The following is a 22229-nucleotide window of genomic DNA, read 5'->3' on the forward strand; positions in this document are numbered from 1 at the left end:
GCTTTGCTGGGGGCGGGGCTAGCTTTGGCTTTTCTTGTGACCCGGTAGTGAGGCTTCCGTGGCCTGGTACCTGTAAATGGGAAACACTGCCCTAAAACTTGATAGTTTAGACCTGGATCCTCCTCCACATTCTCCTTAGTCGCCCACTGCTCCTTGGGGTTTTCAAGGCTCATTTCTAAGACAAGTCCCTGCACTCCCCAGATGTGTAGAACAAGGGCTTGTGTCAGCCTGAGGCGGCTTTGGCATACTGCTGGTTACAACAGCAGAAATCAAGAGCCACCATCTGACCAGGCACTGTTGAAGGACATTTATGATTGGGAACAATAAATCTACAGATAACAAAGCAAGAATCTACATTAGATGCATTAATACGTTTGATACTGTTTTGTTCACAACTTTAGTCACATTGGTGAGTCAGCGTCACAAATGTTAAAAAAATAAATTCTTCAAGTGGCAGATGGTTTTGCTCAGAACAAGAAATCACTTAACATAATTATGATTGACAGTCTGGAACCAGTATACCTTGGGCAACGGAAATTACGGATCTTGGTGCTACATTTTAGTACGAGAAGCTTTATTAATACCATGCACCATTTCAAACATATTAGTGCTTGGGGCATCCCACTTTGTAGAAATTAGCACAAGAATAAGGCTTTGGACCAGGAAAAACGATATGTTTTGTTGCGAGAGCCCCCTGAAAGCAGGGGTGCATGACATGCTAGTCCAAACCCTATTTTGAGGTGTAGAGGGCATGCAGTTTTCCCAGTTCCTTATTCAAATTTGCTTTGAAATACAGGCCTCACGGTGACAGTCCAAATAGAGGCTTGTGGTGCCAGAATGAGAGTTTGGACCAGGCACCATTGTATGTCTTCTTTCTGTGGACAGTCCCTGGAGTGTAGGGATGCGTCATTTGGGGTGGTCCAAAGATTGCTCTGGGGTGCAGTTTGGCCCATGTCTGCCTGCGTGATTGTCGTGGGGGAACCCCACTTTGGAGCACCTAACACGAGAACTGAGCTTTGGACCAGGAAGCATCATGGATGCCCTCAAAGGGAAGAGTCCCCTGAATGTGGGGATGTGTGATTTATGATGCTCCAAACCTAATTTTGGGGTTCAGAGCTTTTAAACTCTCCTCAATGTTCTTTGGTTGAATTCATGAATAAGGCACAAATAAAGAAGCGGAAACCAACTTCAGCCTCCTATTCGTGTCTGGGTTGGCTGCTACAGCCAAATGCGAATGCAGTGACTTGAGTCGACTACGGTTGCCAGACCCAGGTTGGGAAACTCTTGGGGATTGGAGGATGGAGTCTGAGGACGTCAATGAGCTAATTGGGGTACAACGCCATAGAGTCCGCCTTGCAAAGTATCCATTTCCTCCAGCGGAACTGAGCTCCCTAGTCTGGAGATAAGCTGCGGGGGGGGGGGTGGTGGTAGAGAAAACCCGGCAGGAACTCATTTGCATATTAAGCCACACCCCCTGACACCACCATTATTTTGCGCAGGGTTTTAAAGCCCTGTAGGAACTCATTTACATATGAGGTCACGCCCCTTGACACCAAGCCAGCCAGAACTGCGTTCCTGTTCAAAAAAGCAATGATAAACTGCAATTTCGGGGGCTCCCCAGGTCCCACCTGGATGCTGGCATCCCTATATCTGGCACTGTCCCGGGGGGGCGGGAGGGAAGCAAGCCACACTTCTGCATACATTCCTCTGCCTGCCCGCCTGCCGCTCTCGCCGGTGGGAAGGATCGCGTCCTTCTCCAACGGCTGCTTGGCTCTTTCCTCCGGATTTTCTTGGCAAAACTTCCCGATTCTGGAGAGGGAGGGAGCCAGTCACGTTGCATGGCCGCGTGCCGGGGAAGCCCGCTGGGCGCGAGACGAGCCGGAGGAGGAGGGAAGCCCAGGGGGCGGGGCGGGGCAGGCAGGGGGCGGGGCGGGGAAGGCTCCTCGGCCGGGCTCAGCGTGCGCTGCGCAGCAGAGCCGAGAGGTGCAGCGAGGGAGCGGCAGGCAGGGGCTTCCTTCCTTCCATGTAAGTGATTCCCCGCTTTCCTCAACCAGCCGCAAAGCCTCGGAGTTGCCGGGGGCGAAAGCCGCTCTAGGCTGGGCACTTGGGCTGGGCGTTCAAAGGGGCTTAAAGGTTAAGGTAGTCCCCTGTGCAAGCACCAGTCGTTTCGGACTCTGGGGTGACGTTGCTTTCACAACGTTTTCACGGCAGACTTTTTACAGGGTGGTTTGCCATTGCCTTCCCCAGTCATCTACGTCCCCCCCCCCCCCCAAGCAAGCTGGGTACTCATTTTACCGACCTCGGAAGGATGGAAGGCAGGGTCAACCTGGAGCCGGCTACCTGAACCAGCTTCCGCTGGGATCGAACTCAGGTCGTGAGCAGAGGGATCCGACTGCAGTACTGCAGCTTTACCACTCTCGCCACGGGGCTCCTGAGTAAAGGGGCTTACTCCTGAGTAACTCCACGGCAGGCAGACCCAGGTGGGCAGACGGGTTGCTCTGAAGCAGAAGAACAAAGTTGGAGTCCAGTAAAAGCTTCCATTCTGAATAAAACGAAGTAGGAGTCATGTGGCACCTTGAAGACTGACAGAGTTTTATTCAGAATGGAAGCTTTCATGTGCTCTAAGCACACTTCATCAGCAACCGAACAAAGTTAAGGGTCCAGGGGCACCTTGAAGACCAACAAAGTTTTTATTCAAGGTATGACGTTTCCGGTGCATGAAGTAATTTGCCTTCATTCGAAAGTTTATACCCAGAATTAAACTCCGTCTTGAAGATACCCCTGGACTCAAACCAAGGAAACATGCCTTGGATCGGGCTTCCTGTACTGCTGTCTTGTAGCAGTTCCACCCCATGCCTGTTTACTCACCCCCCCCCCCCTTCTTTGGATTACTTCTTTTCCAAACTTGATATATACTTTTAGTATTGTTGGAAGGGCTCGTCTTGTGGCTTTTAACATTAAAACACTTCGTTCTGAATTGCTGCCACCTCTGCCCACGTTGAATGATTCGTGTTTCATATGCTAGTCATCTTCTGCGGTTATTGCGCTTTGCTCTAAGAAAACCCAAAACCTCATAGCAAAATTTGGAAATATGTAAACACGGTTTATCCAGAGAGAGAGAGAGAGAGACTTTAGGCAGCTGCAGTATTATGCTGTTCCATAAATATATATCACTGACCTTCTCTTCCATTCCCACTAAATTTTATAAATATCAAAGTGTATAATTTTGTATATTAACTAAGGTATAAATGATGGATTTTATATTTTACTGAGGAGTGAAATAAACTTAGGCTTGGTCAGAAAGTACGGTAATTACCATGTATTTATCCTGGAAGTTCCATTCCCCCCCCCCCAATACCTTCTACATTTGCACATTTTTATGTTAGTCTTGATGTTATTGTTCAGAAAAAGGCAGCCAAATTCAATCTCTTGTCAGACCTTAAAAGAAATATCATGGGGTGGGGGGGAGGGAGTTGTTACTTTATTTATATTAGTTACATCCCTCCTTTCTTTTTAGCTGTTTTATTTTTCCCTTTTGCATCTTCACAACAACCTTGTAAGGTAGGTGGGATGAGAAGAACAGGTCTAAGGCTAGAACAGTGTTTGAGTCCAGTGGCACCTTTAAGATCAATAAAAGTTTAATTCTGAGTAAGCTTGTACCCAGAATAGAACTTCTTAGTTTTAAAGGCGCCACTGGACTCGAACTCTGTTCTGTTGCTTCAGACTAATACAGCTACTCACCTGAGGTCTAAGGCTGCAGGTGAGCAGGCATTTAAACCTTAAACACAATATTTAGCAGGTGTATAATGCTGATAAAATGTTCAGAGCACTTTGTATACATTGTCTTCTTGTAACATGCACAACAATCCTGTAAAGCAGTGATCTCCAACCTTTTTGGCCCCAGGGCCAGCTGGCCCATCGCAGCCCCAGGGCCGGCAGGGTGGAGCCATCGAATTTGGCCTCGCCGCTCTGCTCTGCCCCCCATGGCGTCGCAAAGCCACGCCCCCCACGGCGCCTCCTCCCCCTACGTTTTCACAGTGTTAAGGCTGGGGAAGGGGCTCTGTAAAGGCTACCCCCCCACACACCGATCAATGGGGAAACCGCAGCAGCCCGCTGAAAAAGCCGCGCAGCCCTTGCCTCCTTCCCACTTCCTTCCTGGGTGGGGGAAGGAGGCAAGGGCAGGGCAGCTTTTTCAGCGATCTGCTGGCCGCTACTGCTGCGGTTTTGCCACGGCTTCCCCGCTGATCGGCAGGGGGGGGGGTCAGCCTTTACAGAGCCTGGAAGGCGCTTCACAGCCCCTTCCCCAGCCTTAAAATTGTGAAAATGGAGGAGGCATCGCGGGGGGGGGCACGAGGCTGCGCGGGGTGAGGATTGGCAGCCCAGGCTAACAGGCTGCGGCCCGGTACTGGCCCACAGCCCAGGAGTTGAGGACCCCTGCTGTAAAGTAGACTAGTATTATTATCCCCATATTTTTATAAGAGTGTGGATAGCAGAGATCAGCTAGGAGGAGACACTTGGAAGGATCATAGTGGAGGAGAGATTCCAGCCAGGGACTTTCTGATTCCCAGCTGAGCCTCAAGAATTATATCACTATTTTTCAACCTGCACTCAGGTTGGGACCATTAAGTGCATCATAAGGGTATGAGCGCTTGCCTTTTGCAGGCCTTCGCTACTAGTGTGCATGCATAGATAACAAGAGTGCCACATCTCCTGCTTGCAGTATTGAATTTCAGGGAGACCCGACTTTGTTAAGAGTACTTGGGGCTGCTCTGGGGCAGGAATCCCCATGGGACTTTTTCAGGAATCCCCATGGGATCTTGTCTCTTCATTTCTAAGCATCTCTTGGTTTGGTAGAATCTCAAGCCTGCTGAGTAGGGAGAGTGAGGGGCCTTCTGGGGCCTGGAGATTCAGAAGCTCACTTGTGGCTGTTGAGTGACCACACTGTCCTTAAATACTGGATGGAGTGACCACACTATCCTTAAATACTGATTGCAGAGGTCCATCAGTGGCTATTAGCCACGGTGTATTGTTGGAACACTCTATCTGGGGCAAGTGATGTTCTGTATTCTTGGTGCTGGGGAGGCCACAGTGGGAGGGCTTCTAGTGTCCTGGCCCCACTGATGGACCTCCTGATGGTGCCTGGTTTTTTTGGCCACTGTGTGACAAAGAGTGTTGGACTGGATGGGCCATTGATCTGATCCAACATGGCTTCTCTTATGCACTTAGGGGGACTAATCACAAATTATTGTTAGTAAACCAGGCCAAGCATTCTCCTCTGACCAAGGCAGAAGGTCCTAAAGGCCTGAGAGCTTACTGCCAACGTAAAACCATTCTTCCTGGGCTCTTCTGAATCACCTCTTGCCTTAAGAAGGTGGGAATTCACTCTTGGCTTTGGGGAAGAGAGTGTGGCTGGGTTCCATTTCCCAAAGGGACAGGTTGCAGGCTCATGGACATAAGAAAAGGTGTGAAAATCGACTGGGGGAAGAAAGGCACGGATGGAATGCTGGGGCAATTTTGAAACTTGGCTCCCTTCCCAGGATTCCTAGTGAGCTCCCAGCTTGCCACAATATCTAATAGTAAAGTGGCTGACCCCACATGTGGATTATGGTGCTCCCACAGACAAGGTTGGGGTTTTACCCATATTTGGGGATGCAGAAAAATGTAACTTTGTTATTTAAGAAAAAAAGTGGGGGGAAGGGGGACCAGCTTGATGAGGACTGAGTATGTTTTGGGAGCACAGAATGTTGAGGGCAGCTGAGAGTCAATTACAGAAACTGTAGCCTGCTTAAATTGCAATAACAGTGCTGGAGTGGGGAGCTTTTAGGGGTAATTATTCTCCCCTCCTGCGGTTATTATGTTTATAATACTGATGTGGATTTCTCTGTGCATTTCAAAGCCCCTTGGTGAAATAATAATGCTAATATTTTGAATTACTATGAGTGGTTGCTGCAGCAACCCCTTAGGATACCACGTTTTTCAAATATTCCTTTGTAGTCCCCTTTTTAATTGACATTTCTTTCTTTCTCTCCTGATGACCAAAGCGTGGAGACAGGCCTGATTTTGTGGTGTTAAGAGAATTAACTGTATTAGTCTGTTGCAGCAGAATGAAATAGAATTTCAGTGGTGCCTTAAAAGAACTAAGGGTCTGTAGGGCTCCGGGATAAGCACAGAAAACAGAGGGTTCTGGCAGGGTGGGTGATTCCAATCCAGGGAAGTGCAGGGGCTGGGAGCTGGCAAACTCCATGTCTTTCTTTCCAGGACTGCCACATGCAGGGGCATGACCAAGAGGCCTTGGATGTTGGCTGCAATCACACATGCCAAATAAGAGTTTCAGTTTACTTCCAGTGCACTGCCAAACTGGATTTTGCCAGTTCACGCAGTAAAATCCAGCTGAAAAGTGCATTGAAAGTGGATTGAAACTGCAATATTTAGCGTGTGAGATTGCAGCCCTAGTCAAGGGAAGGAGGAAAGACCTGGTCTGTTCCCTTATAAATAGGAGGGCCGTTCTTTGCAACCCTTTTGGTTTTTTTCTTCCGGGCAAGGTATTGAGACTTCTTAGAACAAAGAGGGAAAGGTTCTAAAGGGGTCTTCTCTTCACGGACAGAAATTGTCCCTGCTTGTCCAGCAGCAGGAATGGTTAGGTTACAGTTTTGTGTAGGCTTCCTGGGGAGGACCCCTCCCCGAATTCCTGGGGACAAACTTCCTTGGGAGGGAACACACTAAAGAAAGAGATGCGTAGCTATTTGCTTTCTTCTTAACAGCGAGCTGAAAAAGAGATTAGGCAAAAATAAAAGCGTTCATCGGCCGCTTCTCTGCTTGAGAATGAGCACCTTTCGTTTCTGGCCTTTCCTGCAGCGAGGAGGAGGCGGAGGAGCTGAGCGAGCTCAGCCGTTCGAATTGCCCGCCCTGGGCAGGCGCCAGAGACGGCAGCGCGGGGCCTGGCCCGGCTTGCGCGGGAGAGAGGGCGGCTTAAGTAGGCTTTGTGCAGCACGCGCGGCCCGGGGCAAGAATTCTGCGGGAGCTGCGAAGCAATTGAAAGGCGGGGGGGGGGGGGGGCTTCAGGAAATGGAGGCTGCGCGGCGCTTGTCCCAGGGCTTGCATTGCAATGACGAGAGAATCCGGAGTAAACCTGTGACGGGAGAGGTCCTTTTTGGCCCTGCCCAACCGTTTTTTTGTTTTGTTTTGTTTTTGCAAAGCTTTCTGCCTTGTGCATTGGGAGTCATTCTGCTGAGCTAGGGTTGCCAGCCTCCAGGTGGGGCCTGAAGATTTCCCAGCGTTATTCCAGATGACAGAGCTCAGTTCCCCTGGAATAAATGGCTGCTTTGGACAATTATGGCATTTTACCCTTCCCCTCCAAGGCTGACAGCTCTGGTTTGGGAAATACCTGGAGATTCTGGGGATCAAGTCTGAAGAAGGTAGGGTTTGGACTTCAATGTGGTATAATGTTATAGAGTCCACTTTCTCCAGAGCACCCGAAAGCTTACGTTCTGAATAAAACTAAGTTGGTCTTAAAGGTGCTGTTGGAATTAGGGATGTCAGCCTCCAGCTGGGACCTGAGGTTCCTCCAGAATTGCAGCTCATCTCCAGACCGCAGAGAAAAGTTCCTCTGGAGAAATGGATGCTTGGGAGGGTGGACTCTGTGCATCGTTGTACTCCATTGATGTCCCTCTCCTCCCCAGGTTCTGTCATCGAATGTGCAGGACTTTTCCCAACCTGGATCTGGCAACCGTGCCCCCTCCTCATTCCCCACCTGGCAACCCTGGCAGGAATAGAAGGGTGAAACCTTCTGCCCCACCCCCATCTGGTGCTTCCTCCCAGGGCCATGCCTGAGGGGCACCATGCAGGGTGGGGCTTGCCCTGACTTTTACTCCAGGCTGAATCCAACTCATTACTGGAAACTCACTCAAGCCAAGAAACTATTTTAGAGAAGTTTGAAAATAAAATGCCTGGCTTTGGGGGTAGGGTTGCCAGCTCTGGGTTGGAAAATACCTGTAGAGTTGGGGGTCAGCCCTGAGGAGAAAGATGTTGGGGGAAACGGGGTTGTCAACCTCCAGGTGGTGGCTGGAGATTTTCTGGGGTTACAGTTGATTTCCTGGTGACAGTTTGTACTCCGCCCTGAGCCCTACGGGGAATGGGTGGAATAGAAATTTACTAAAATAAAATAATTGGTCTTAAAGGTGCCACTCGACTCAGATTTTGTTCTGTCATTTTGAAACAATGTGAGGATAGTTAATGGTCATTTGCTTGTACGCTGTACACACAAACAACAGATTTGAAACATAAGGTAATAGTTTTAATGCAATTATTGTAACTTTGCCCAAAGGTAATATTGAAGGATTCAGTGGGGGTGATCACATGAGAGATATGGCCCGACCTAGCCACGCCCCCCTCCAAATTTAATGTGCGCAATCACATGGACACATGCGCCCCCGAGTCCTGCCCATACCTATCTTGTCTGAGGACGGGCTGGGTCTGGTTTAAATAGCTACCAGGAACTTGTGCATGAGCAGTCTGAATGCTCCTCTTGCGTGTATGCAGCTGGTGCCTCTTCACCTGTGTGATTGCCACGGCATGGATCAAAGAGCCGCAATACTGCTGCGTCAAATATCCTGTGTGATCTCACCCAGAGTTTCAAAGCTCTACTCCGTATCCAAATCATATACTTTTTTTGTTTGCTACAAAGTCTGAGCTTTCCATTTTCAACTTTTATTTTTTCTGCCTTTTGGCAAAAATTAAATTACATGTGCTAAGGTAACATAAGATATAGCAGTTCACAGCTCGCTTTCAAGTTCCAGGTCTGTTCACCATTTCACTTGTAAAAAACGAAGGTATTTATATTTCTAAACTCCATAAATGTGTCAAAGAGTATAATTCGTATGCTGTTATAAATCATGCATTTTGCGCAGTTAAAAGAAGTTACACTTTGATAAGAAACGCAATATTGCATATATTCCTATTTCCTCCGGATTTATGGCTTTTTAAAAAGGCTTCAAAATGTCTGGAGATTTTACATCTGTATTCACTGGGTACAATATTGTTCGTGCAGTTTTCTTTATAAAGGAAAGAACTGGAGATTTATTTACCGTACTTTTAATGGAAAAGGAAAGCTGAAAAATTCAACGGAGGGGTTAGCAATATTAAGTGGGGCTGTGCCCCCCCCCCGACCCCACTTTATATGGTTGTGTTTCTAATGTGCAGAACTATATTACAAGGTTGCCTGAGTGTATTTCTGTTCTTGTCAGGGAATTATTGCTCCGGGCACTCATAACCGAAAGGCAAAGAGGAGAGAGAATGGAGACCAGATCCACGAAAGCAAAGTGTGCACGGAGGACTCTCTTTGGTCCTGTGGACCCCGGTCAGCTGCAGCAGGACTTCCAGTGCATGCTGTATGCAAACATGGAGACGGCCAAGCAGAAGTGGAACTTTGACTTCTTGCAAGAGGTGCCCGTGGAAGGCCTGCTGCAGTGGGAAGAGCTGCAGGAACAAGAGGTCCCCGCCTTTTACCACGCTTGTGTGGTCGGGGTGGCTCGTAAACCACTGCAGCCTGTGAACCGGACAGTAGCCCAGGAAGCACAAACTCACCACGCAGTGAAACGGAGAGAGAAAGCCAGGCCTGCCAAGAAGACAGGAGGGAAAAAGAGCCAAGCAAGGAAGAAGCAAAGGCAGACGTCTTTGACTGGTATTGGAACTGGCGATTTTGAAATAATGTTTGTGGTCAAGAGAGTGCATTGCTGCATAGCGAGGAAAGCAGAAACAAAATAGCCAGCGATGCCTAGGACAGGGGTCCCCAAACTTTTTGAGCCTATAGGCACCTTTAGAATTCTGATACTGCAGTAGGCACAGCCACAACATAGCTGCTGCAGGAGCTGAAGCCGTGCATGCACCCAGAGGAAGTTCAAGAGAAGGGGGAAAGGGGGAGTTTTAAAATTACACCAGGGATGAGGAGAGAGAACAAAACCAGTGTTTGTGGCAGCTGTTTAATCTGCACAGTCAATCAGGTCTCCAGGGGGCCATCAGAAGCTGTGCAAAGCGAGCTGCACCCACTTTCTGAAAACACTTGGCAAGCAACAGGTAAGGTGTTGGCAGGCGGGCACAATGGTGCCCACAGGATATGGCCTAGGATATGGATGGTGTCAAGCAAACAGGTACAATCTGAAATTCCAACAAAAGCAGCATCACTTAGTAAAATGTACTAAACCCAGGCCAAATCTTGTCTCTTCTACCTCCTGTTTCCTGCCTTCCAGAGCTATCCTGAGCAGAATTACATCCTTCCAAGCCTGTAGATTTCACTGGCTTTAGAAGGGTATAGCTCTGTTTAGGATTGCACTCTGCATCTTCCAGTGAGCACTGTTTCCAACTGTGTTATTTACGATCTCTAAGAGCACTACAATATAATAGACCCAGCCGTACAGTAGCAGCTTTTCTGCCACCCCGTGGAGTGTGCTGTAAAATTGAATAATCAGAACCAAGGGTAGATGTCTATGACCAAATCTGATCTTTTTGTCCCATTGTGAGTTAGTTTTGGGAATGATCCCACATTATAGACCAGTTCCTATTCTGTGGTCTTTAGAAAGCAGCCAAGTGGAAAGCATGCTGTATGTGCAATTTCTAACTGTCTTGTTTTATTCATAGATTATTACACCACAAAGAAGAAAGTCAAAATGGAAATGCAAACTCCTGAAAAGAAACTGGCCTTTTAGAATGGAGTGTTATGGGATAAATCTGATCCTAGTTGTGTGTTCAGGCAAAAACAGAACGACATATTCAAGAAAGCTGAAATGGAAATGTTGAGGACATTCACAGTCCCCCACAGGGCAGCCAGACAAACTGAGTGCTCCTTTTTCTAAGGGATGTTCCCCCCTTTTAAAGCTGGCAGTCAAATAAGAAACAGGCTAACTGTAGCAACAACAGCACCACAAAGGATATTGCTTATCAGAAAATGGTTAGCTTAAGGGTAAAGATCCAAAATACTGTGTATGAGCACATTGTCAATGCCATTATATGGTTCTGCGGGGTGTATGTTTATTTTTGAATTTATATGTATTGACTTTCCAGTTTCAGCATGATAATTGGGAATAGGAGAGGGAGTTAGAAGAGTGGAGTCAGAATTCCGGGCCCTTCCACTCAGTTACAAATATGGGCCTTCTTAAAAATTGCTTACTGGTGTGGCAGCTATTAAAGCAGCTGAGCATGCACTGAGAACAAGTGGAGGCCATGTGTTAATCCAGTTGCCTCAGCTAAGAATCTGCTAACTGGTTCTCCATTCAGAAGAGGTTTTCCCCACACTATCGTAATAGTTTAAGGGTCCAGAACTTGGAAATGGTGCCCCCCGATCACAGGCCGATGTGGACTTGGCAAGTCTCTTTTTACTTCAGCGAGGTACCAGTTGGCCTCTTGTCTAAACAGAGATCGAACCGTGAAGCAGAGAACAATCATGTGATTCTGCTCTTGTTGATATTACATGTGGCCTGTGTAAATGGTTATCAGGGAAAGAGAGCTCTGTGACAGATAATGAACCATGGTCATAAAGGATGTCCTAAACCTAACAACCTTTGCTGAGAGCTATGCTGCTTAGTAACACCATTGTGCACCTGTCAGCGCTTGAGAAGGTGCTGCGCTTCAAAATGTTCGCTATGATGAGGAACTAAATTTATCCTATTGATAATTTTGAACTAAATGTTCAGGGTTGATTTCCATAGGATGTAATATTCTGAAACGCTATTGATTACTTCTGTCAGTTAAAAAATATCTCTGTACTGCAATAACATTTCAGATGTCCAAAATCTGTATTCATAAAATGGAGATGCATTGTGGGGCTGCCAGGTGTTTGACAAGACCTCCACTCTCTAGTCCAAGTCAAGCAACCAGAATGTGAGGTTCAGTCCTCGGTGGGCCATCATCCACATCTGGTGGGCTAGATTGGGCCACAAGCTACATAAGTCATATTGACTACGTCAAGGGCTGAGGCTGCATATCAGACCTTCCCATTAACAGTATTCCCCACCTCCCCAAGAAACAAAAACATACTACCTGTCTGTTTAAGCATGAATGGTAGCTATACTGTTCAAGCTCTTCTAAAGCTGCCTCATAAAGGCAGAGAGGAAATTGCACTTGGAATTAACCATGAACACTATGCTCAATAACTAGACCACTGATGCTTCTGACCACTGTGGTAGAACACCAAATCTACATGTCTTTGTAACCTGTAGCCAGAGTTCTCCCACTATCAACATGCAGATTGAGAGAAGTGTGTCATCCTCAGGCATTTCCACTCAAGCAAGTGCTCCATCTATGATTGTGATGAAGAACTGAGCCGTACCCTGCCGTGTACCTGGTTTTTGTCGACATAAAAAACTAAGCCTGCATTCTGTTAAAGCCCTTATCTGCAACTGAGGCAGGTCTAATCAGGAATATTTCAACTCCATGTTGTCTGCTGGATGACTAAGGAGTTTAAAGAGGAATTTTGCAAAGTATTGCACCTGCAAAACTGCTGTGTTGAGGCTTGCTTATTTCCACCTATATCTGTTATGATAGATACTTATCTAACCCACCTGTTAGTAGCTTGTTTGTTTTTGTTTCTTTGTTAGTAGGTTAAATTATTCTTTGAGTTACAAGTTTTTCCTCAATTCCAATCATTTGTCCAGTGGTTCATTTGGGTCAATGCAGTTCATCCTGATGTTCAGAAAGGTCTTTGTTATGTTCAAATCAGCATTTGTCTTTGGGGAAAATTTGCTTTTGTTTGCTTGGTCTATTGTAGCAATATGGTTCAGCAAATCAGCCTCAGGAGAGAGTTTATTATATCATTTGGTTATGAAAGGTAGATGTTTGCAGTGTTATCAATAAAATCTGATTTCTACATACGGTTTTCCAACATTGTATTGAGATCAGTTTGTTGTCTGTTTTGTTTGGTTTTTTTGCATGGATCTGTGCTTTGGTTCTTCACCCTGCTTCATTTCTGCCTCATGTATTTTGGCAGCAGCCTGCTGGGCAGTAAATTATTCATGTCCCACCATTGTCAGAAGTGGCTGATTCACCTGACTGCTGGGCGTTCTGTCACCCTGTGGCATTTCTGTGCTTTTTAGAGACTGGCAACTGCCAGTTCATAGTGTGCCAAGCTGAATTGCAGCTGCAATCAAAACTTGCGGCTTACATCCGTTTCCTCCATTTTATCTTCTCAACAACCTACTGGGATAGGTCATGAGAGAGAGTGACTGGCCCACAATCACCCCAGCAAACTTCCATGGCAGAGTGGGGATTCGACCCTGGCTGTTCCAGATCCTGGTCTGATACTCTAGCCATTACAAGACATTGGGGTAGTGTAATCCTGAACCACTACCATATTTTCTAGACTGTCCTCTTGCTGTGAACGTGAAGCCACCATGACTGAAAATAAAAGTTACCATTACAAGCACAACTATTATGTGATTAGGCTTAAGTTGACTCATGTTTTACACAGGTTTCTGGGGAACTCTGGAGTTCTTTAGAAGCTTATCAAGTGCTTTTTGATGAGAAGATGTGTTGCGAGCCTTTTCCCAAAAGCTAGCTTGGTCAATGATTTTGCTGTGCGTTGTGAAGGTGCAGACAAGGACTGAATCTAGATGTGATCTAGACTGTCCTCCCGGTTGATTCAGGTCAATAATGGGGCCTTTTAACTATCTGGAGTCAGTGAAAGATGGGATGGATCTAGGCAGAATGGAAGTACTGTGGATTGTGAGCCACACTGAAGCAGGAATTGGAATCCGACTTGTTCTGTATCCAGCAACACTCCCCCTCATGGAAGAAGCATGGAGGTGCTTCTGGATATCTCTTCACCAGTGGGTGAACAGGAGACAGGTGACCAGGAGTGCCCTGGGCCAGCCTAGACAGGGAGAACATCTGCAGCCAGTTTTGGAGGGCATCAGCTTAGCCACAGTTGCACATAGTTTGGTGACATCCCTGTTAGACTGCTGTAACATCCTCTGAGGAAGGCTGATTGTGAGAATGGTTGGGACACTTCAGACATGGTAGCCACAATGTTGAAGCAGCATCAGTGGCTCATTTGTTTCTGAACTCAGTTGAGTAAGTCCTTTGGACTGGGTACCTGAAGGACCTATGTCAGCCTGCCCAAACTTCAAGATCCAGAGATGGTGCCTTATGAGCTGACTGTGCATCCCAAAGCGTGCTCCCAAAGTCTTGTTATGACAGGTCAAGTCAACATGAGAGTTCCTGGGGGGAAATGGAGTGTTTCAAAACTTAGAGAATAAACTCATTTAAACAGAGAAGCTTTTAAAACTGGAAAATGGAACACCATGATATTGGAAGGCATTAGTTGTATGTGGCAGAGAAAGATGGTACCTTTCTAAATTTTCACAAATCCTCCCACTCTCCATTATGGCTATGCCAATGAGAAAGTAGCTCAGATCGCTTGCCTCAAGATTACAGAAGAGAATGAGACTTCCCTTTATGTGCTTGGTGGTCTCCTCTAAGAGGGCATTTATGATTCTCTTTGGTTTTGCCCAGACAGTCTGAGAATGGGGCTCTCCACCAGCTGCAGCTCTCAAGTGCTGGAGCAGGATATCCATGGAGCTGGTTGGCAGCCAGCTGAACGTCTATTGCCTTGAAAACCCTACAGGGCCACCATAAGTCAGCTGCAACTGGACAGCATTTTCCACCCCTACTACCAGGCAATAAGCTACAAAACTCCCAACCCAAACTGTTGCTTTTGGGAGCATAACCATGACAATTGATGCTTTGCTTTCATTTCCTCAATAAAAACATGACCCATTTTAGGTGCAAATGTGACAAGTGGGCTCACTTTGAACATTTTCTAAAGGGCTTTCAGCTGAAGAAAGAGAGCTATATATTGCGATCCTTTCACCCCTCCCAGCCAGAAGGCTGAAAACGTTTACTTGGCTTTTAGAAAGAGCAGCAACCCACAATGACCTCCTCTTGTCTGGCTCCACCAGAGTTCTAGACATTTTTTTTTCCAAACTGTTCTCCTGGTGAACAGTAGAGACATCCGTCCTACAAGGCCAAGGAGCTGTTTTGTCTGCAGATGTGGAAGAGAGATTAGGAAATTGGTAATTGGCAAGCCAGCGGCATGTTCATATGTTCCGCACAAAGCACAAACCTTCACCCCTTCTGCTCTAAATAACCTGTCAGAACAAGATGTAGACAGCACACTTCTGCATTGAGAAACTCTGTCCTTTTTATTGAAACTTTTTTGTGCATCATTTGAAGTTCCTCATATTTTTCTCCAAGGGGAAGCTTCCAGATTTACCTCAGAATTTAGTTTTAGAACAGGCAGAATTTGAGTCCTTCAGCCAGCCCTTTGTGCTCACTGCACAGGTGGGACTTTCTCAGTTCCAGACTTCCACTGGATGTTCAATACAGGTAAAAGGCAAAAGGGGACAGCTGCAGCAGAAGTTATTACACACCTGGATGCCTTAGAAAGGCCCCCTTCCTGAGACAGGTGGCCAGTCTTACAAAGTAGGGGGAAAGTTGTAAACAGCTGTATTGACCCATGCAAAAACCAGAACAAGAAACCAAATCCACATAATGCCTTTTAAATAAAATTGGCCAAAATGACATAGAAATATTAGACAAGCTTTTGAGTTGACCAGCACCTTTCATCAGGCAGATGTTACAATTAAAAAGTTGAGAAAAACGACAGACTCTTGTGCCAGCTCTGGTGGTGCCAGATGCTGACAGGTTCTTCACAGACTTGTTTTAATCACTGTTGGTAGGATATTCCAGCACTTGCATTCTGTGAAGAAGAAAACAATGGAGGCCTCAGTCGAAACCATGAAGTCCAGCAAGATCCAAATGTCACTAAATGACTGGTCCAGGTACCACATGGATTTCATTTCTGGTCACCATTGTGATAATTTTTTTTTGCTTTGCCAGAAATTCTTCAAAGGCTTTTTTTCAAGCAAAGGCACCAAATTGCTTCTTAAAATTTAGCACTGGGCAAAATTCAGTGCCATCTTTAACAATTGGGCCTCATTCTCACTGCCCCTTGATTATGCCCCCTTCAAATTACACAACAAAAAATGCAAGCTAGTGACCAATTTACTAAGAAGTATATAGAAGCCGGTCCAAATGTCCAAAACATGTATATTCAAGTCCCAAAGTAGTGTGGTGACAAGCCAATCGATTAAGTACTTGTTTCTTTCCAGTCTTCATCAGACCTGGGACCAATATTGATTCAATTATATAGATTCTTTACACAATTTTCAAAAAAGAGGGACACAGAGCGTCTCCAGCAGCAATTTCACATCGGCTACAGCTCAGTATGTGGCTTCTTGCTTGTCACCACACTACTTTGGCATTTGAATATACATGTTTTGGACATTTGGACCGGTTTCTATATACTTCTTAGCAAATTGGTCACTAGCTTGCATTTTTTGTTGTGTTATCCATTATAGTGACCTCTCTCGGATTGTATTTTATTCCCTTCAAATTACAGGCAGGTGTTCAGGAGAGTGAATGATCCTTGCTTAAAAAAAAAAAAAATCCCACCCACATTTAAGAAATGAGCATACCAGATTTGGCTACTACCTTTCTCCCAAACCTGTGCCCTTTCTTTATGAAGGGATTCTTTACAAAGGGACAGTTTGGGACCCTACCCGGACTGTCCAGAAATGGGGTTTCACCTCTGCAAGAACTAGATCTAAACAACTCTCTGATGCAGTAGTTTCCACTTCCTTAATGATGTTTCTCTCTCCCCTTCCTCCCCAGGCATCAGAACTGAAACTCACCTCATTACAAACTCACAGAATGCAATGACTAACTCCCTGCAATTGGGCCTTCCAACTTTCTGAAGCAGATTTCAGCACTCTTCTCTGACGGGTTCCATCACAGATCACTCAGCTCTTTAGAGAGCCAGTTTGGTGTGGTGGTTAAGTGCATGGACTCTGATCTGGGAGAACCGTGTTTGATTCCCCACTCCACTTGCACCTGCTGGAATGGCCTTGAGTCAACTTTAGCTCTTGCAGAGGTTGTCCTTGAAAGGGCAGGTGCTATGAGAGCTCTCTCCAGCCCCAGCCACCTTACAGGGAGAAGAAGATAAAGTAGACTGTGAGCCACTCTTGAGATTCAGAGTGGAGGGTGTGGTATAAATCCAATATCATCATCATTATTATTACAACTAGCTTCAGGATGGAAAAGGCTCATTAATCCCTGCTGCAAAGGATACTTTTATTTTTATTTTATTTTATTTTGTGGGCTTCTATTCCACCTTTTCCTGTAACTGGGCTCAAGGCTGATCACAACATATAATAGTAACAGTACAAAGCTATAAAATAGAGTTAAAATACCACATTAAAATTAAACAGTAAAAACAATAACCAATAAATAAAATGCACCATCGGCGAAAATACTTCAGGGTGAGATGCCCAAGACAAGGCCTCCCCCATAGTAATCATCAGAAATTTTGCTCGGATAAAAACTTTTTTCTACTGGGAGCAAGAAACAGCTTCTTCCTATGGTGAAAAATGCATCCTCTACTGCCAAGGATAGAACAAATCAAGGGTTTGCTACCAAATCCAGCATCCCGCTGCTGAGTCCCCACACCCCTTTTGGACCGTGCAATCTCACAGAGGTCTGAGAGGAGCAGAACAGAGCAGAGCAGCTCTGATAACTGAGACAGCTGGAGAAGTTGCTGAGAATTTATGAGTTTTGAAAGACTTCATTCTGAGGTTTGTGGGGCTGCCTAAAATTCTGAGTTGTGATAGCTGGGGAACTGCTCTTTATTTGGTTGAGTGGGCTAAAGGTGAAAGAGATTGAGAGTGATTGCTGCTGATTGCTTAGGAGTGCCTCTGCTACACCCTCTTTGCATTTTAAGCTGCGCCTTGCCAAAGGGCGAGAGCTAAAGGGCTCTTGGCCTGTGGCTCTTTGCCTAGGGGCTCCCTAAGGACCAGGAACCCAGATCCCTGATTTCCTTGTTCTCCCAATAAGGTAAGTTGACCCTCCAGAAAGGGAGCCACTTAAACAGCATTTAAAGAGGACTGTATATTTTAAATATATATATATCATGAAGATAGAATGCCAGCAGAGGGTTGGGGGCTTTTCAGTGTTTTGCACTGAGTGTCACATGTACTACTATCTGCCCAAAGGACAGAAGTCTTGGGTATGTGCTTGATGCAAGGAGCTCCTGGTCCTCAGGGAACAAGTTGGTACCCTTGAGGCCAAGGTGACTGCCCTGGAGAAGCAGAGACGGTCAGTTAGGCACTTGGGGAAAACTCTCGGGGGCGTATTAGATGAGCCCCGCTCTGAACGTAGCAGCCCCATTGCTGCCAGAGAGCATGAGGGCACCGTGCTGAGGATAATGGGAATGTGCCCTCAGAAGGGACCTCTTCTTTGGTTGGTGAGCGGGAATCCTTTCGCGCCAAGGAACCATCCCTGGGCAGGGGGAGAGGGGGGAGGGGGGTTGGTAGTTGGTGATTCGATCCTTAGGCAAGTAGACAGCTGGGTGGCGAAACCGCGTACTGACCGTATGGTGACTTGCCTGCCTGGTGTGAAGGTAGCAGACATTACGCGTGTAGTAGATAGGCTGATGGACAGTGCTGGGGAGGAGCCTGTGGTCGTGGTGCATGTTGGCACCAATGATGTGGGGAAATGCAGTCGTGAGGTCCTGGAGGAAAAATTTAGGCTGCTAGGCGGGAGACTTAAGGCCAGGACCTCCAAGGTAGCCTTCTCAGAAGTGCTACCTGTTCCACGTGCAGGGCAGGAGAGCAGGCACAAATTAGAAGTCTCAATGTGTGGATGAGACGATGGTGTAAGGAGGAAGGGTTTAAGTTTGTTAGGCACTGGGATGCTTTCTGGAACAAGCGGGAGCTGTACAAAAGAGATAGTCTCCACTTGTCCCTGGATGGAACCAGGCTGCTGACGCTTAAAATCAAAAAGGTGGCAGAGCAGTTTTTAAACTAAATCTTGGGGGAAAGCCGACAGGAGATGAAATGTCTCTGGTTCGGGAGGACTCGTCTCAAAGAGATGAAGGGTTGGCTGCTATTTTTCTACCGGGTAATGGATCAGAGTTGTCCACTGTGATGGTGACAAACAGTATGGACTGTCTGCCAGAGTCTCGAGGCGGCAGGAGGAAGGTAGCGGGCCTAGTTTGCCTGGGAAATTATAGATGTTTGTATGCAAATGCTAGAAGTGTTCAAAGTAAAATTGGTGAATTGGAATGTTTAGTGTTGGGAGAAAACATAGACATTGTGGGAATTCAGAAACTTGGTGGAATGAGGAGAATCAGTGGGGCACGGTGATTCCTGGATATAAGTTATATCGGAAGGATAGGGAGGAAAGGGTTGGAGGTGGGGTGGCTCTGTATGTCAGAGAGGATATACGGTCCAGTAAGACTGAGGTCAGAGAATTAGATTCACTTTTAGAAATGCTTTGGGTTGAAATAGAGGGCCCAAAGGAAATTTAACTATGGGAGTTTGTTATCGCCCACTAAATCAAAAGAGAGAGGACGATTATAATATGATGGAAGGCTTAAAGATAGCGGCTAAACATGTCATAATAGGTGATTTTAACTACCCGCAGATTGATTGGGTCAATATGTGTTCTGGTCGAGAGAAAGAGATTGAGTTTCTTGATGCTCTCAATGACTGTGCTATGGAGCAGATGGTCTCAGAACCTACCAGGGGTGGGGCGATCCTGGATTTGGTCCTAAGTAATGCCCAAGACTTGGTGAGAGATGTAAAAGTGATTGCGCCGCTTGGGAGCAGTGACCATAATGTTATTGATTTCACCGTTTGTATAAATAGGGAGTTGCCCCCAAAGACCGCCACAACCACGTTTAACTTTAAAAGGGGTAAATTCACTGAGATGAGGAGGCATGTGAGGAGGAAACTGAAAGGAAAAGTAAATACGGTCAAAACCCTTGGGGAAGCTTGGAGACTATTTAAAACTATAATCCTAGACGCTCAGATAAAATACATACCACAAGTTAGGAAAGGCACAAACAGGCATAAGAAAAGGCCTGCATGGTTAACAAACAAAGTAATGGAAGCTGTAAAAGGTAAGAAGGACTCCTTTAAGCGGTGGAAAACCAGTCCAAGTGAGATTAGTAAAAGGGAACACAGGCTGTGGCAAATTAAATGCAAGACTGTGATCAGGCAGGCAAAAAGGGACTATGAGGAGAATATTGCAAAAAACAAAAAGACCAACAATAAAAATTTCTTCAAATATATTAGAAGTAGGAAACCAGCCAGGGAGGCAGTGGGGCCCTTGGATGACCATGGGGTAAAAGGATTACTGAAGGAGGATAGGGAAATAGCTGAGAAGCTGAATGAATTTTTTGCCTCTGTCTTCACTGTGGAAGATGAGAACTTTTTGCCCGCCCCAGAACCACTAATTTTGGAAGGGGTGTTGAAAGACCTGAGTCAGATTGAGATGACAAAAGAGGAGGTCCTACAACTGATAGACAAATTAAAAACAAATAAGTCACCGGGTCCGGATGGCATACATCCGAGAGTTCTGAAAGAACTCAAAGTTGAACTTGTGGATCTTCTAACAAAAATCTGTAATCTTTCATTGAAATCTGCCTCCGTTCCTGAGGACTGGAAGGTAGCAAATGTCACCCCCATCTTTAAAAAGGGTTCCAGAGGAGATCCGGGAAATTACAGGCCAGTCAGTCTGACTTCAATAACGGGAAAGTTGGTAGAAAGCATTATCAAGGACAGAATGAGTAGGCACATTGATGGACATGGGTTACTGAGGAAGACTCAGCATGGGTTCTGTAAGGGAAGATCTTGCTTCACTAACCTGTTTCATTTCTTTGAGGGGGTGAACAAACATGTGGACAAAGGGGACCCGATAGATGTTGTTTACCTTGACTTCCAGAAAGCTTTTGATAAAGTTCCTCATCAAAGGCTCCTTAGAAAGCTTGACAGTCATGGAGTAAAAGGACAGGTCCTCTTATGGATCAAAAACTGGCTGAGTAATAGGAAACAGAGAGTGAGTATAAATGGGCAGTCTTCGCAGTGGAGGACGGTAAGCAGTGGGTGCTGCAGGGCTTGGTACTGGGTCCCATGCTCTTTAACTTGTTCATAAATGATTTAGAGTTGGGAGTGAGCAGTGAAGTGGCCAAGTTTGCGGATGACACTAAATTGTTCAGGGTGGTGAGAACCAGAGAGGATTGTGAGGAACTCCAAAGGGATCTGTTGAGGCTGGGTGAGTGGGCGTCAACGTGGCAGATGCTGTTCAATGTGGCCAAATGCAAAGTAATGCACACTGGAGCCAAGAATCCCAGCTACAAATACAAGTTGATGGGGTGTGAACTGGCAGAGACTGACCAAGAGAGAGATCTTGGGGTCGTGGTAGATAACTCACTGAAAATGTCAAGACTGTGTGCATTTGCAATAAAAAAGGCCAACGCCATGCTGGGAATTATTAGGAAGGGAATTGAAAACAAATCAGCCAGTATCATAAATGCCCTTGTATAAATCGATGGTGCGGTCTCATTTGGAGTACTGTGTGCAGTTCTGATCGCCTCACCTCAAAAAGGATATTATAGCATTGGAGAAAGTCCAGAAAAGGGCAACTAGAATGATTAAAGGGCTGGAACACTCCCTATGAAGAAAGGTTGAAACGCTTGGGACTCTTTAGCTTGGAGAAACGTCGACTGTGGGGTGACATGATAGAGGTTTACAAGATAATGTATGGGATGGAGAAAGTAGAGAAAGAAGTATTTTTCTCCCTTTCTCACAATACAAGAACTCGTGGGCATTCGATGAAATTGCTGAGCAGACAGGTTAAAAAGGATAAAAAGAAGTACTTCTTCACCCAAAGGGTGATTAACATGTGGAATTCACTGCCACAGGAGCTGGTGGCGGCCACAAGCATAGCCACCTTCAAGAGGGGTTTAGATAAAAATATGGAGCAGAGGTCCATCAGTGGCTATTAGCCACAGTGTGTTTGTGTGTGTGTGTGTGTGTGTGTGTATATATCAAATTTTCACCACTGTGTGACACAGAGCATTGGACTGGATGGGCCATTGGCCTGATCTAACATGGCTTCTCTTATGTTCTTAATTGTCACATGGCATTGCGTGTGGTACAGCCAGATCTGAAGACTGCTCTGCAACCTTAAGTTCTAAGTCTTTATGCCGCATCCTGACTCCATAATTCCCCGTGCTGCTTCACCCCACCTGCTGCAGCCCTTGAAGCAGAGCAATGTGAGATGTCCGAATAAGAAATAAGATGTTCCTCTAAGCACTACAGATCAAAAAGGAGAAACTCAGC

General features: G+C 46.1%; 1 protein-coding gene across 1 annotated transcript; it reads left to right on the plus strand.

Annotated features, from left to right (window-relative positions):
- Window positions 1–1905: 1905 nt before the first annotated feature.
- Window positions 1906–12858, plus strand: LOC132582130 (cyclin-dependent kinase inhibitor 1-like). The gene is made up of 3 exons (XM_060253586.1): window positions 1906–2025; window positions 9243–9679; window positions 10633–12858. Coding segments are annotated over exons 1-3 (507 nt in total). The 5' UTR covers window positions 1906–2023; the 3' UTR covers window positions 10701–12858.
- Window positions 12859–22229: the final 9371 nt, after the last annotated feature.

This window comes from Heteronotia binoei, chromosome 14, assembly GCF_032191835.1.
Source record: "Heteronotia binoei isolate CCM8104 ecotype False Entrance Well chromosome 14, APGP_CSIRO_Hbin_v1, whole genome shotgun sequence".
Lineage (NCBI taxonomy): Eukaryota > Metazoa > Chordata > Lepidosauria > Squamata > Gekkonidae > Heteronotia > Heteronotia binoei.

Bases quoted from the DNA above. Each gene is read 5' to 3' on its own strand.
- LOC132582130 (XM_060253586.1), top strand. The intron at 9,680-10,632 runs GTATTGGAACTG...TTTTATTCATAG, and splicing joins AAGGCAGACGTCTTTGACTG to ATTATTACACCACAAAGAAG.